The 16,879-nt window shown below is 38.1% G+C and overlaps 1 protein-coding gene across 9 annotated transcripts in view; it reads left to right on the top strand.

Moving 5' to 3' along the window:
• The window catches only part of agrn (agrin), a 553,557-nt gene that overhangs the window by 392,947 nt on the left and 143,731 nt on the right, over positions 1–16,879 (top strand). For all 9 annotated transcript variants that reach the window (XM_028807851.2, XM_051931028.1, XM_051931030.1 and 6 more), the window contains 3 exons: positions 27–251; positions 3,634–3,858; positions 6,078–6,284. In XM_028807851.2, coding sequence (XP_028663684.2) covers positions 27–251; positions 3,634–3,858; positions 6,078–6,284 — 657 coding nt within the window. The remainder of the gene's footprint in view (positions 1–26; positions 252–3,633; positions 3,859–6,077; positions 6,285–16,879) is intronic.

Here is a 16,879-nt window from a genome sequence, read left to right as displayed (position 1 = left end):
CAATAATCTGCTTTGAATTTCCACAGCCTCGAAAGATCCATGTGCCAAAGTGAACTGCACGTATGGCAGCAGCTGTATCCAGTCATCTGATGGCCATTCAGCAAAATGTGTTTGTCCAACATCCTGCGCCCTGCAAAACGAGAAGATTGTTTGTGGCAGTGATGGAAAAGATTACAGAAATGAGTGTGAACTTAATAAGTATGCCTGTGACAACCAGAAGAACATCAAGATGATGTTTCAGGGTCCCTGTGGTATGTACAAAAGTTAGATTTTTTTAATCAATTTCTTGTTGCATTTTTTATTTACTGTACTTTTATTTAAACAAAGAAAGATTGGAGATGTGGATGAATAGATATGCACGTCTGAGTGATTTGCAGGGCATGTGCTATAAACAAGGCATTGTGGGATAGTTTCATAATACATTATGAAACAAAATCATCTGGGACTGTAATCTGCCATACAGAAACCATGCTGGGTGGGATACTTAAAATCTAGTATATGACAATATGGGCCTCTGGGCTGTTTGGTAACCTCATAAGTGACTCATGATGGGATTTTTGCATTGTACATTATACAGTTGTGAGTTAAAGCAGCAAAGCATGCTTGGGTGCCTACAGATTAAGTGATGCAAGATTTCTGAAGCTATAGGCTATCCTAAGGAGTGTAAGCTATGACACTTTAATTTACACACTGCAATCATACTGGCTACTCAGGCTGCATTTTTTAGGTAGAAGAAGCCACACTGCAGTTTTTACAGACAATTAGTCAGGTTTTAGGCTATCCTGCGTAGACAAGGATATTGAAATGGTTAGTTCATAGGTTTCTGGATAGGTAGGGCAGGTCAAGTCCATTAGTACTGTTGGCCTGAGTATGGATTATGTGTGGACATGGGTTAGGCATAGGTGTAAGGATTGGGAGAATTAGAAATGACCATCAGTGGTACTGGCCCACCTACAATGTCAACTGCAAGTCTTATCTTTAATAGGCGGAAAAGGGTTGAAGTTGCAGGCACTCATTCAAAAAGAAAAATGGGAGTGACTAAATCATTTCAATACAGTGGGTGATATCTTGCTGACAGGTTAGTTTTTCAAAGAACATAAAACCATTGGATTATTCGAGCATTTCTCATCCTTTTTGAAACAACGTGGGTGTAACTTTTTACCATTGGACGTGACATGGTATACGATTATATAGAAAATTGACCCTGTGGCCAAGTCATAGCCTTAGACAGAATTATTTCAGTACCGATACTGAATTTCATTCAACCTATCAGTCATTTTTTATGTGTCTCCTCTCATGTTATTGATTATTGCAAAATTCTTTAGAAAGCAAGTAACTTGATTACATGTATATCTATAAATAAATATTTAATTTTATTTGTGTAACATGTGCCAGTAACAATTTGTATGACTTGTTGGCCATTGTGGTATTAGAAATATGATAATCATGGTTATATTTTTTGACTAAATGTCATTTTTCCAAAGGTTTATTTTTAAGAAGCCTTATGTTCCTTGTTAGAGCCCACTGATTAAGTCCCTTTCCCCTTAAATTATAGTTTCAATTTTACAAATCTCCATAAGCCCATATAGCTTACACCCTACCCTCAGTTTGTTCATTTCCCTTTCAATGAAAATGCTTCATTTCCTTTCAGTTTGGGACTGCCGAAGGTTTTAAGTACATTATTTTCTCTTTCTGATACTGATTAAGCACCTCAATGTCTCTTTCTTCTAAAGGACAATTTAGGATGCCTAATGGGGGCTGAACAAAGTGTAGAGTATGAGCTGTAGAAATGCTCAGCTACTACCTAAAATCATTCACAGATGGAATCATCCACAGTGTGTGAATGGTTTTGTATGCAAGGAAGGTAGTCTATGACTAGCAGACTCTCTAATCCTTTAGTTATTTTTAAACTAAAAGTCAGAGAACCTTATTGTATGTTGAAAGCTGTTGATTTTAGAACTTTGATAATTTTTATCATTTGCACATCCTGGGGAATATTAATCTGGTGTCAGTGGCTGAATTGAAAGATTCTTGGTTTTCAGATTTTTCATTCACCAAGCCACACAGAAACATATTCTGATGTGGGGACATGGCTCTTGATACCTGAGCAGGGATTGCATCAGGATCCACTTGCTTTGAGACTTGTCCCCTTAGCTTTCTATGGAAGATTCACCCAGCAGAGAAGATTTGGTCCAAAGATGCAGAAGCACAACATGAGCCTATGGTCCTTCAGGTAAAGAGAGCAAGGAGTACTATCCATTGATTTAAATTAGAAGCTTAGTGTTCTTATAATTATTCATCCCCCATTCCACTAAAATGTGAAACATTGCCAAGATAACTAGTGGGAATTTGCCCCATCTCAATTCCCAATTCTAGGTCCAACTGACCTGGCAAGGAGCTGATTTTTAGTCCTTATAGTGATGTTGCTAAATGTGCCTTCTGATGGCCCTTAAAATTATTGTACTTCTGATCGCTAGACATTTTTAAGGAGTCAAAAACACTGGAATTACTTTCTGGAATGTCTTTTATTATCCTGAAGAAGCCTTTATGGTTTCTTTCCAGTCCACCACACAACCACACAAGCTATAATGTGCAAACCTGTTGAGATATCTGACCCAGATAGTCTTTTAAAAGTCTTTTATCCACTATGCCACATAATCGTTACTAAAAAAATTAATGGAGTTGGTTAACCTAACTCACTGAGTTACATGGACGAAACTTAAACTGAAGGCCTTTAGGTAAAGTAGCTCATGTTTTAAGAGAGTGGCAGGTACTTTTTATAATAAACTAATGAATAATTAATGGATAAACATGGGAGATGGTCTTGGTATATCTGGGATTCACATATTTTATCAAGTGAGTCACACGGTCATCACGTAATTAATGGTATCTTGAAACATTTTTCCATTGGGTCAGATGGGTGAGGCACCTTGACTCAGGAATACACTTGCCGACAACTAGGTTAAGACCTTAATTTGGTAAGTCCTTTACCTTTTGAGTTACTTTTGAAAATTAAGAGTGTACAGTATGTCCAGCAGGGAGCATTAACTCACAAAATGGACCAGGTTTAGCGTTTGGGAAATATACTGAGGAAAGGTCATTCTGCATACAAAAATACCTCAAAGTCGCAACATTGAGTAAAATAACAACAAAAAATAATCACAACACGAATAATATTTTTTACTTAGCTTCTATTAAAGAATCATTCAGTGTTCCATCTTCATCAGGCTCTGCCTAGAAACTCCACTAAATATCAGCAGAGTGAATACTGGTGTAGTAGTTAGGATGTTCTCTTTCTATTTCTGTCCTCCTCGGTTCCTTACCGTTATCTTCACAACATGCTGTCAGAGTGAGTTTTGAATAGTCAGTTTCCAGGAATAAAAAATCATTTACCTAGAGTGTCACACGGTCATTTCTGAAGAGTAGGATGTCTCAAAGGCAAAAAGCTGTCATCTGCTGAAATGAGATTTTAACTGAGAATCTTATGAGTTTTAAATGCTTTGCCTTGTGCATAACATGGCTCACTTTTTAAAAGGAGAAATTTCCTAGTGGTTTTTCTGAGTTCAAAGATGAATTTGCTGCAGATAGATCTTTACTCATGTTGTACTACACCCACTGTTTTATTCTCCATAGATGCCTGCAAAGACCAACAGAATAATTTCAGTATCTCTTGTCGAGTAAATCCTCGGAGTCGGGCACGCATGATCTTGGAGCGTCCAGAGACGTGCCCCCCTAAAAACGACCCATTGTGTGCCTCAGATGGAGAGACTTACGAGAATGAATGCAGGATGATGCGCTCAAGTCGGATTAAAGGGGTAGAGCTTCTCAAGGTCCACTCTGGCCGATGCCAGCCTCAGGGTAAGTAAACCTCAGAGGCAGATGAAATGTGCTTGTTTAGTTTGGGGGTATGGGTTGGGGTAAGCCTGCAGGGAATCTGGCGCCTAAGAAAATGGCAAACAAGCAGAAAGTTAGAGCGTATTCGGGAAATTAAAAGCATGTGAGGCTCGAAATACGTTTTGTCTTGGTGGAGTGCATAGCTGTCATAATACATTAAAGTCACTCTAGCTCACTAACAATAAAAAGCCTGTCATGGTGGCAGGGACATCCCAGTGTGAGCTGCTTTCCTTTAGTTTTCTTTGTAGTAATAAAACGTTTTTACTTCAGTAATTGTGACTATAAATTAAAGTTAAAGGTTTATGAGTTAGTGCCAGTTGCTAGTATTGTATGTTCAGTGGCCTAGTGGTTAGTACTGCTGTCTCTCACGGACCAGGAACCTGGGTTTTATTGACTCCAAATAGATAGTGATTGGGATGGATCTGTTAGAAAGAATGACAAGGCAACATATCACCATGCCTTTATCAGTCTTTATTCAGTTTTTATTTTCTATAGCACTTACTATTTTAGGATAGTTTCTTGACAGTGGACTTGACACTGCTGCTTCACGGCTTCAGGACCTGAGTTTCATTAACAAATCCCAGTCCATGGTGTTGTGAGGCAGCATTCCTTAACTGTTGCACCTCTATGCCATCCAAAGTCTTAATTCAGACTTTACTTTCTGTAGCACCATTTATGTAGGAAAAGCATGGTGATGCAGTATCTATTGCTGCTGCTTCAGGACCTATGTTGAATTCAAACTATACACATTGATCAAAATGGAAATTAATCCCTAGTCACTGTGGAAGAAGGCAGCAGCACAAAGTACTGTGCTACCATTTTGCTCCCCTTTTATAGAGTACTTTTTATGCTAAGGTGGTATTATGACAGATGTTTCAACATCACAAATTAGGGGATTAATGTAACATTCAAACTCCATTAGGCAGTTACCAAGCATTCAGTTAAATCACAGTCCCTGGTAATTTAAGACAGCAACACTAACAGCTGCACCACTTTACTGCTCTTTGGCTTCATTCAGTGTTGAGCATGGGAAAGGCTCTATATAAATAAAATGTATTATTATTATCATTATTAACGTGATGCAGTGCTTGTATGCTGGGATGATAAAGTGATGTAGCCATTGTCTTTCATCTCTAGGGAGCTGTGCTTGATTCAGTCTTCACTCAGACAACAGTTAAACCTTCTACCTTATCATCTGAGACTGCAGCAGTAATCATTGGGCTACAATTCTTCCCTTTGTCTTCATTTCATCTTTATTTCTTTATCCTATTTTTACCCTATCTTTATTTTTTAATCTTATTTATCATACTTTCTATCCTATTTTAATGTTTGAGAGGCACATTGACCCTGTGATTAGAGTGGCTACTTTACAGCTCCAGCTACTGTATTTAGGTTCAATTCCTATTCCACAAAAACAATTCCTAGACCATGAACAGAATCTACAATTTGTCCCTTTTGTTACAGGGTGCAGCACAAACCACCCTCAGTCTTTATTCAGTCTATATGTTACAGAGCACTTTTCACATTGGGAAAGTATGGTTAATGCAGTGGTAGGTACTGCTTGCTTATGGTAGCAGATATGTGAGTTTCATTCAGACCTTACATAGACACTGATCAAAATGGAAATTGAACCCAAGGCTCCGAATACTTGTCCAGCAACACTAAACACTGAACCATCATTCTGCCCACAGCATTCTGTCTGTCTTTCTTCATATAGCACTTTTCATTTTGAGGTGGTAGGAAGGTGTAGACAATGATACTGCCACCCCACACTTGGAGATGAGTTTGATTCCAGCTCTGCATGGATACCAACAAGAATCAAAAACAGAATCAAACTTCTGGCATTCTGAGGCTGCAAATCTAAATACTGTACTGCCATTCTTCCCTTACCCTTAATTCCATTCTTTTCATATTTTACCATTCATGTTGGGGTGTTTATCCCCAGTCTTTCTGCTTCATTTGGTCCTACTAGTAAATTCACATTAGGTCATGAGCAGTTATTTGTCATGTGATTGCCACAACACTACTAAAGAATAGTTTATTAATTTTAGGACCAAAAAAATCTTTCAGATGGCCTTTCCTCCATCTTGGGCAAGACTTATTAGCCTCTTCTTGTGAAGGTTAAATGTGCAGTGTCATCTCTGCGGTTTAATCTTATTTTTCTTTTTTTTTCACTTTGTCAGATAAGTGCACAGAAGAATGTAAATACAATGCAGTTTGCCTTAACCGAAGACTAATGCCTCGTTGCTCCTGCGATGGCTTTGAGTGTGATGGCTCATTCCGACCCCTGTGCGGCCGGGATGGCAAGACCTACAACAATGAGTGTGAGCGCAAAAAAGCTGAATGTCATCAGAAAAAGGACATTCATGTCAAGCACGAGGGACCGTGCGGTGAGTGCCAGAAGTGAAAAGCATCCTCTTTCTATATTTAGATGTTCTATAACTGTTTTAGATCCTATTGAATTTGTCACTCTCTGTTTCTCACTGTCCATCTTTCTGTATGTGTTTGTCATCATAATGCTAATGTGGAATTTAAAAAGTATAAAATGTTGCCTGCTTGAAATCTCATATTTCAGCACATGATATCACATAATACCCTCTCCTATCACATCCTTATTCCATACATGGTAGTGCCAGTCTGCATTTCTTTCCCATGTCTTCATACAAGCCGCCGTCTTCTGTGCATGGGTGTGTCACCTTTGAGCTTTTTAATGTTGTTTGTTCCCCCGTCTGTGTTTCAGCAAAGCATTGAGTCACACTGTCTGTCATTTTGAGAGCTGGAGCTGTCCTGGGAGAGAGCACCACCTTTGACCTTTCTCGTGAGGGCCTTAAGGAGATTATGGGACTGGTTAGGCCTTCAGGAACTTGAATCTCACATGGGGATGGTGGGTGGGAAAGGGTGAGAAGAGGGCAGTGATGGAGCAGATTGGCAGATGGCCTTTAATGGGCCATTCAGAGGTACGGTATAATAAGCTGCTTCCGTAAGACAGTAGATTGTGAAATGTTTTGGCTAGGTACTTGGTGAAGGATATACTTGAGCTCTTGGTCTACTAAGTTCCTATTGTGTACACTCAAAACATGAACAGCTGCTTCTCAAAGGCCAATTTTTTATAATGATTTCAAAATTTCCACCAGACTCTTATTCCATGTACACTAGATATTGTGTTTAAATGTGCCTTTCTGCACTGAGTGCTTGTATGTTTGTTCTTTTTTGACGTTTTTTCAAATAGTAAACAGTTAAATGGTCTATGTACCTAAATAATACAACCCTCAGTATTCAGCGTTTAAAAACTCCGCAATAGCCACTGCAGTCATCTTGCCTTGAGTCTTTCTTTCTTTTTATCTCTAGACTGTCCTGTCTATAGTAAGACATAAGGTATGCTGTTTGATGGTCAGATGTTTATGTTAGGCATCTGTTTACTGTAGGATATTTTATTGACCTTTGTGTTCATTTTCTGTGTACCTGTTATTTCTGTCATACTTTTAATGTAGAAACCATAACCTCCAATAAGATATAAACTATAGGTAAATGATATCATTTGAAAAATTTTAATGAGTTGCTTCTGACCTATAATAATGTTGAGCATGAGTGGTCATGAACCTCTTTCACTAATCAGTTTTGCACATGCAAGGCCAGAGCAGTGTATTTTGGAGTGAGGGTTGTGGGGGGGCTTATTTGGCCGGGATATGAGTCCACTGTAGTATGGAGACGTTAGTTAATTTTTGTAAACTTTTCTCATTCCGTTAGAGAGCCACAGGGACCAGAGCAAATCCTGGCAGAACAGGATGCAAGCCAGGACAGGGCATAGGTCCATAGCAAGTCACTCTCTGTCACTCATTCACTCGCTCATACAGAGCCGGTTTAGAGTCACTTCTTAACCCTAACCTCTTAATCTTTGGGATATAAGACACAAAAATACATTGTATTATATACATATTATATTAATGTTGATCAATAAAATTAAGTAAACAAAATTAATATAAATATACTTTACAGTTGAACTTTTTTGAAGGTCCTAATTAAGTCTAAAAGAATGTTGCCTAATTTTAGCTCAAGCACAGTAAGCAAACAGTTATGGTGAGGGAAATTTTTTCAGAATTAGGTGATGTTAAAATGATGTTCCTCAAGTATAAGTGCAGGGGCTGCTGTCCTTTTTAATATATATAATTGATCTGGTTAAGAATATAAATAACAACTTGGTTAAGGTTGCACATTATACCAAACTGAGTAGGACGGCAGATAATGTAGAATCAACTTAATTATTTCAGAGGGACTTAGACGGCATACAGGCCAGGGTAGATTTGTAGCAATTGAAATTTAATGTAAGTAGATGTGAAGTGTTACACATTGGAAGTAGAAATATTAGATTTGAATACACAATGGGAAGTTTGAAACCATGAGAGCACACCTTATGACAAAGGTCTAGGATTCATAGTAGACTCACTCTCTATATCTAGGCAGTGTATAAAAGTGATGTTAGGTCATATAGCATAATGTTCAGAGTACCAAGTCAATGGAGGTTATGCTTAAATTATATAACCAACTGGTGTGGCCTCGTACAGTACAGTGTACAGTTTTGGTCTCCATATTACAAAAAAAACAACATAATTATCGTTAAAGAAATTCTAGGGAAGATGAGCTAGGGTAGTTCTGGGACTGAGTGTTATGAACTATGAGGAGATTGAAGGAGTTGAATCTTTTGCTCAAATATGAAAAATTTTTTCTTCATGCAAAGAAAAATATCCGCATGAAATAAATTAACAAGCAGTGTGGTGAGAGTAGGACTTAAGGGACCTTCAAAGCTCAATTCTATTTAAGACAATCTTTGTGAATAGGTTGGACAAGCTTATTGTGATGATTGACCTGTTCTTCTCACAATTACTGTAATGTTTTAATGTTCTAATATAGAGTGGTGTCCACAAATGAGTGTCTAGTGGCTAAGTGATTAACCTAACCCAGCCATGTTCAGCTCAAAAAAGCACTTTGGAACCACCCTCTGTTGGTTGACTTTGGGGTCTGGAACATTCATTCTCTGGTAGGGAAGGATGCGGAACCTGTGTAGGAAGTTGAAAAATACTAGCTAGGTAAAGTGGGATTCAACACTGAATACAGCATTGGGTCTGAAACCATGGTTCTCAGTCAAGAAGTGTCTCTCCTACACGGGAGCTGCCCCACGAGAATGCTCACACGCTTCCTGCTGGATGCTGTGCACTGGGTATTTGTTTTGATGAATGAGAAGATTGCCTCAGTACTGTTGTGTACACACTGTGGGCAGCCTTCTTTTACAGCATGCCTGCCATAATCTAATAAAACTTGCATCATGCATCTAGGAACCACATAGCATCATAGCAACCAGACAGAGAAAATGCACATGAGAAAATAAACATACAAAATGGCAATTAAATAATAACATCAAAATAATAACAAAAGTAACAAATAGATTTAAAAAACAAAAATGGACCATTATTTACATAACCCTAACAATAAGACGTTTTTCATTATTGTATACATTCTGGAGTACAGATGTTAAAAGCATTCTAAATGGTAAAGGGAGTGAACATACAACAATGTTTCAGAAGGAGAATTTTGAAGCTTAGTGTAAGTTTAAAGACATACGTAGTTGCTAGTTGAAGTTGAAATTAGTGGTGCAGAATTATGAATTAAATGTAGAATAGTAATCAAATAATTTCAAGAACATGTGAGTAGAGCATTACAGTACTTTCTTAAGAGGGAAGTCTTACAAGCAACGTGGAATAAATGCCTGAGCAATGCCTAAATGTGTTGCTGCCTTCTTTATTGTCCAAGCCCCATCTGCTATGTGATTTCTTTATTATTTTTTAATGTAAGACCCACTAGAGCACCTTAATCAGGAAATGTTATCAGAATCGGCAAAGCCCAACCTGGTTTTAGACAATAGAGGTATGCTTGAGGGACAGCAGATTATAGCAGTTTACGACAGGGGCATACATCACATTAGACAATTTTTCTAATGATTCTCAGTCATAGCCTTCATTTGCATAATCTTACCAAGTCGGAGGCAGTTGGCCGTGCACTCGCGTGAAGACCATTCGCATAATGTGACATACCCAGTATCTCAGTAAATTGACATGGTCTGGCGACGAGATCAGCAACTTCAGCCGACAAGTCTGACATACTTTTTTTATCAATACGTTTCTTACAAAACTAAGGTCTTTGCATGTTTTAATTTCCTCTACTGCTGCATAAAGTTTTCTTTACTGAATTCATTCATTGTGTTTTTTACAACTTAAATGCCCCTCTCCCCCAAATACACGACTCACTACAATGACATATCTGAAAGCACACTAATCTTTCTTTTTTCACAAATGACGTTACTTTATAGTGTACTTTGTGAAATGACATTCCTAAATTGCAAAGGTTCAGCAATTTTTAGTTATTTTAATTATTAGTTTTAGCAGCACATTAACGTTTTCATGGGCGGCGCAGGGCCGGATTTATATGAAAAGAGGCCCTAGGCTATTCCACTTATGAGGCCCTTTCACCTTCCATTTTTAAGTTTGTAAATTACATGAGAGATAATAAAATACATCATTACTGTGATATATATCAATATGTTAAAAGAAACATGTTGTGATTGGTACTAACCTGTGTGGAAAATTAATGCGTTGATCTTAACCAATACATTTTTATGTTTGTTTATTAGTCATATGCGTAAAATTTCTCCTTATTTTCGGTTCAGTGTTTTAGTGTTCACTGTTTTTAGAATAGTGTAATTTTAATTTTGCTAACAATTTGAATGTAGGCCCCTCTTGATCTTGAGGCCCTAGGCTGAAGCCTAGTTAGCCTATAGGAAAATCCAGCCCTGGCGGCATGGTAGGATAGTGAGTACTGCTGCCACCTCATAATTCTTGGACCCTGGTTCAATTCCTGCCTGAATGACCTGATTTGTGTAACACTTGCATGTTGTTCTCGCTGTGTTCAAGCAAATTTGCTCCACTTTTCTTTTTACAGCCTACAACAATACACTTTGAGTGATTGCCGACTCAAAAATGACACTGCCTGCTTTTCTATGTGATTGTGGTGAAATGCCATCTATTCCTGGGTTGGATCCTGCTTTATACCAATGCTGCTATGATGGTTTATAAGTCACCATGACCTTTAGTATTGATAATAACAATAATTAATTGCATTTATGTAGCGCTTTTCTAACCTGTTTAAAGCACTTTAAATAGACAGTGGGGAACCACTTCAATCACCATCAATGTGTAGCATTCACTTGGTTGATGCCATGGCAGCCGTGTATTTGCCGCTGAACTCACCACACTTTAGCTATTAGGCGATGAAGGAGTGAAAGGATCAGTTAGCTAAGAAGGGATGAGATGATTAGAGGGGGCCCGGAATGACCAGGTTATTAGCAGGTACATCAGATAACACACTTTTTGAAAGATGAATAGGAATCTTTTATGACGGACAGTGCCAACTTTTATAGCACAGTGTTGCCATCACTGTGCTGGGGCATTGGAGTCGACACACAGACCAGAGGGCAAGTGCTCCCTGCTGGCCTCTCCAACAACCCAAGATTTTCTTCATGGTCTCACATTCAAGTACTGGCTGAGCCTGAGCGTACTTAGCTTCAGGTGGATTCATATGTCCTAAAGTGCAGGTAGTATGGCTAGTAGTTAGGAATAATGCATTTTGAAAAAAGAATGGAGGAATTAATTTTTTATTAGGGTGCTTGCACTTAAATGAATACCACCTATCAAATCCACATGTAAGTACAGAACAAAACTGCAAACATGTTTAAGTTAGAGTTTGCCAGTTTTTTTTTTTACACCGAAGAAGATGTGATTAAAAGCACTTCTTTTCAGCTTTTGGGTTTTTCCTCATATCCTCCATTCAGTCTGTTCACTAGAAACAAAATTGATGAAAAATATGTTAATATGTTCATTGTTAAATATTTGGTTGTGATGAGTGTTGAAGGCCATAGCTCCATTAAATGGGGACAAGTTTAAAATAATGTTTAAAAAGTTCAAAATAAAAATAGATTAATGGAATAGTTTCTCCCTTCAGTACTCGGAAGACTGTAGTGACCTACAGTGAGGTCATGGCATCTGCTCATAGTTCATGGTCTATCTATCTATCTATCTATCTATCTATCTATCTATCTATCTATCTATCTATCTATCTATCTATCTATCTATCTATCTATCTATCTATCTATCTATCTATCTAGCTATCTATCTATCTATCTATCTATCTATCTATCTATCTATCTATCTATCTATCTATCTACTGTATCTATCTATCTACTGTATCTATCTGCCTTTGGTTTCCCCTATTTTCTGTATTGAAAAATGTTGCATCTTAAAGATGTTGTATAACAAAATATGCTATTGGCTAATAAAGGTGAGTAAAAGTAGGCCAAAAATGATCATCTTGAAGCTGCTGCCTTCTCTTAAAGCTTTCAAGCTGTTGTATACATGATCACATTGTGTTCTGAGTGTGCAGATTTCCACTTTTCTTAATCTAACAGATTTGGATTTTAAATCATTTTTCATGCACTTTCAAAGTAGGGCTTCTTTAAAGCAGAGGATCGAAGACATTGTGTTGCTCCTTTCTCTACTTATTCTGCCAGCCTCCGTCATTAAAGGGGTAAGAAAACATCCGCATTTTCAGAGCCCTGCTGTTTGAAAGTACCGTTTCAATTCCCCACCCCAACCAACCTGCCAGTTGGTGTTTTCCTATTCCAGACTCCCCAACCAACTTCCCATTTTCTACATTTAATCCTGCATGGCAAAAAGAAAGTGCTTTGAAAAGATTAGTATCTTCAGCTTTCCTTCCATTCCCCCCCACAGTCCTCCGCCAGTTGGAAATGCGCTTACAACGCTTTGCCTCATGTGATGAAGAAAGCTTTTTATGTGCAACAAAAAAAGCAAAAGTGAGTGAGAAAGGGAGAGAGAGAGATGGCAAAGTGAAGAAGGGGAGTGAATAAAATCAGCTTCTCATGATTGTTTTTCACGGTTTCTTCTGATTTTGACAGGTACCAAAGACATTTATTGTCCTTCAGGCAAGAATGTGAGATGGGGTCAGCTGTATCTTAGTGCCTTTGGTTTATGGGTTCAGGACAACAGATGTGGGCATTTGGGCAACTTGGCTAAACAGTATTCTTATACCAGTTGGATACTGTTGCCCATTGATCTTTTTTATATTTTCTTTTTAAATAATAAATGCTATTGCTTTTGATTTCTCACAGCCCTTGAACAGTGTTCTATGTCATCTTCTCTGTTTCTCTCCTCAGTTTGGCATTTCCCTCTTTCATTATTCGCTCCTCCTCACCACTTGCTGCCAATCTTTCTCTCTTGTGCCAGTTCTCTGCTGCCAAGCCCAGCCTGGCTCTCACACAAGCCCACCTTACCAAGCACAAGTACACCTGCTTCTCAACCTACTACTCAGTTTGATGGCCTTAATCCAGATCAAAAGCACCTGTGGGATTACTTACTGCAGCTGCATCTAGCTTACTTGTGGCTCTTCCACTGCTTTTAAGACATTAATAACTCTAAACTCTCCATTTTCTGATCTTGCTTACTCCCATTACAGAGTCAGACATTTTGAGTGCATGGCAGAAACCAGGTCTGGATAAAATGCAACTGTATTGTGTGCACACACTCACACCACACCAATTTTAGAGTTTCCATTTCACACATCATTTACATATTTGTAATTGGTGAGGAAAGTGAAGTACGCAGAGAAAAGCTATATATGCATAGAGGAAACAAGGAAGTGAATGCAACTCTCTGGATCTGTGAGGCAGCACCCATTGTATCAAATAGCTCACTCCCCACAAGCATCTTTGCCATCACTAATTACATGATAAATACACAGAATTGACATAGAACATAGCCGGCAGGTACGAAAAGGCACACAGCAAGTAAACAATCCACTATGTTTTGCATTTTCTAAGAAATAAAGATCGCCCACCTTTCCACCAAGAAATTATACGTAATTTCTATATACGTTATTCACCTCTTTGGTAGTTGCTTTCATGATGTACTGTTATACAACATTGAATTGCAATACATTTAATTTGGATTTTTGACACTGATCAACAAAAAAAGACCCTTTAATGTCAATGTGAAAACAGATCAGTGGTCTAAATTAATTACAGGTATAAAATACAACTTTAATATGACAGGCATGGGTATAGTCAATTGGTTTTTGAAGTCACATAATTGGAGATCACCTATCTGTAGTCAAGGGGTTTCAATTGATTATAGTATAAATACACTTTATCTGGAAAGTCTAACTTGTGCTGAGTCAGTGTCGTGGCCTAACCCACACAAAGAAGACAAAACAACATTCCAAGCAATTCCATGAGAAGCTGACTAAAAAGCTGAAGTTAGGGGATGAAGACAAGAAAATATCCAAGCCACTCAAGCTATAGAGCCTGTAAAGACAGCAACTGCTGATCAGGTGCTTCTCCAGTCGCAGCTTAATGGGAGAGTAGTGAAGAGAAAGCCACTGTTAAAAAAAATGAACATGACATCTCAGTTGAGTTCTTCCAGCTGACATCAGAGTCTCCCATGTGCCTTCTGGAAAAGATTCTGTTGTTTGATGAGACCAGCGCTGAGCTTTGGAGTAAGATAAATCCTGTGCATTATCAAAGACGTACCATCCCCACCGTAAATCATAGTGGTGGCAGTGTCATGCTGTGTGGATGCTTCATACTTCATGCAGCATGCATGGGAAGGCTTCTGATAGTAAAATGAATGCAGCAAAACACATTTTGCAGGAAACCTTTACCTTGGGAAGGGAGTTATTTTCCAACCAGAGAACAATACTAAGCATAAAGCCAAAGGTATACGGGAATGGCTTAAAATCAGCAATCTTGATGTGCTGGAGTGGCTGAGTCAGAGTCTAGGTCTCGGTCAAATTGAGAATTTGTGGCTGGGCTTGACAAAGGCTGTTTATTGAAATTACCCGTGCAACCTGACAGAGCTGATCAGTTTTGCAAAGAACATTGATAGGAAATTGTAGTGTCCACATTTGAAGAGCTGATATAGTGAGAGACCTGTGCACACAGACTTAGGGCTATAATTGTTGCCAAAGATGCATCTGCTAAAGAATGACTTGAGGAAGATGAATACTAATGTGATCAATCATTGTGTTTTACAATTGTAATATTTTAGACCATTTTTCAGCATATTTTTTTCACTTTCATATTAAAGATTTTTTTTTCTGTTGATGAATGTCAAAAAAACAAATCCATTGTGATTCAATGTTTTACAATAATAAAATGTGAAAATCTCCACTGTACATAAAAGCATTGCAGCTTGCCATTTCAGAACATTTTACTGCTTTGTTCTAATTGCTAGCTTACCTAGAGCATTCTGCTCTAGCAGATATGTCAATGGCTAACTTTACATTCATCAAGCAGGACATTGAGAGGTAGGTGTCCTTGTAAGCATCTCAAGACCCAGCGCCTGAAATCTTAGGAATGACTAGGAAGGACTGGACCTGTTCATTTCTCGCTACAAAGGTTTGCGTGACATTCCACTTAGGCCTGGCAGAAACATTATCAATTGAATTGAAAGACTTGCCCACTTCTCAGTGAAGTTACACGTGTTTGCTTGAGAAATCAACACTGGCAAGGTGTGACGATTTTATTTCATATGGATAATTAATCCAATTATACCTCTTTTTAGATGTAGTCGAGTGGATCATTATAATTAGATTGGACAATGATTGATGCATTATGTTGCAGCTGCTGTTCATCTCAGACTCGAACATTTGAATCATTGAATCCTTAAGCAACTCACATTTCCAAGCAAAGCAGTCGTTTCTGAATGAACAGAAAAAACGACAATGAGAAACCAAATTCTTCACATCAGCTGTTAGAAAGAGGGCTGTGGTTAAAATCAAGTAGAATGCCCAGGTCAAGCTGAAATTGGATCTAACATTATTAAATTGGTCATCTGCAACTGACATTGCTGGACTGATGCTCTACTGCTATAGATTTTAAATGTAAAGACTCTTCCTTACACTTATATTCCAGTGGTTTCCAGTATCATACATTAAAAGAATTGTATTAGCATTTTGGTCTGAATTATATTCCTGATGTTCTTTCTAAACAACCTTATGATGGTGTGCTATGTGAAGAGCACAATATAAAACAAAGTTTGATAAACTAAACAGTGCATCTTTTAGAGCTGTGGGAGACTGGGTGGAAATCATTGTTTCTGTAGAGCTGGCCTACTCTCCTTATTTCCATGTAGACTTAAACAGAAACTCTTGCTTTTTTCCTTTTTCATAAAGTAGCACAGGTTTAATGGGTTGGGAATTCTCATTTGAATAAGGATGAATTAATGGGAGTGTTTGAACTGGTATCCCATCCAGGTTTGGTTCCTGCATTATTATCAAGATAGACTGTATCTTCCTGTGAATACAAAATAGGTTACAATGTATACATAAACTGTACAGTATGACTCTTGTGGCTTCTGGGATGGCTGTCTGTTTTTAGCGGAGTCAAGTTACATGTTTTACTGTGTACTTGGATAAGAGCAAAAGCAAAGTAGATGTTCTGTTGCATAATCAGAAAACATATGAACTGTGATTCAGAGGATCAGTTTTAACACAGCAACACACCACACTGTGATCATTCTGTCTATAAAAGAGGTTTTATTTCTAGTTGTAGTGTGATATTTATAAGACAAAGCACCTTCGTAGGTGAAAATCCACCATGTAGCCAAGAGTAAAATTAGACACCCCTGCTGTTCTTTCATCAGTAGCTGTAACTTTTTTCTAGGTGTAGACTGTATACATTTGTACACTTAACTTTTTCTGAGTCCAGTGTGTATAACAACAGGGGCCCTAAAGTAATTTTGAGCCTCTGGCCTGCTGTGATGTGTATCAATTTGTTATTGTCATGAGAATGCTGGACTTCCACCTACCAGTGTGGGAGAATTATATTGAGTTTTTCCCAGTCCCCTTGATTCTTCTCTGTTTTCCG

The sequence above is a fragment of the Erpetoichthys calabaricus genome, chromosome 8 (genome assembly GCF_900747795.2).
Source record: "Erpetoichthys calabaricus chromosome 8, fErpCal1.3, whole genome shotgun sequence".
In the NCBI taxonomy this organism is placed as follows: domain Eukaryota; kingdom Metazoa; phylum Chordata; class Cladistia; order Polypteriformes; family Polypteridae; genus Erpetoichthys; species Erpetoichthys calabaricus.
This window is presented reverse-complemented; position numbering and strand designations above follow the sequence as displayed.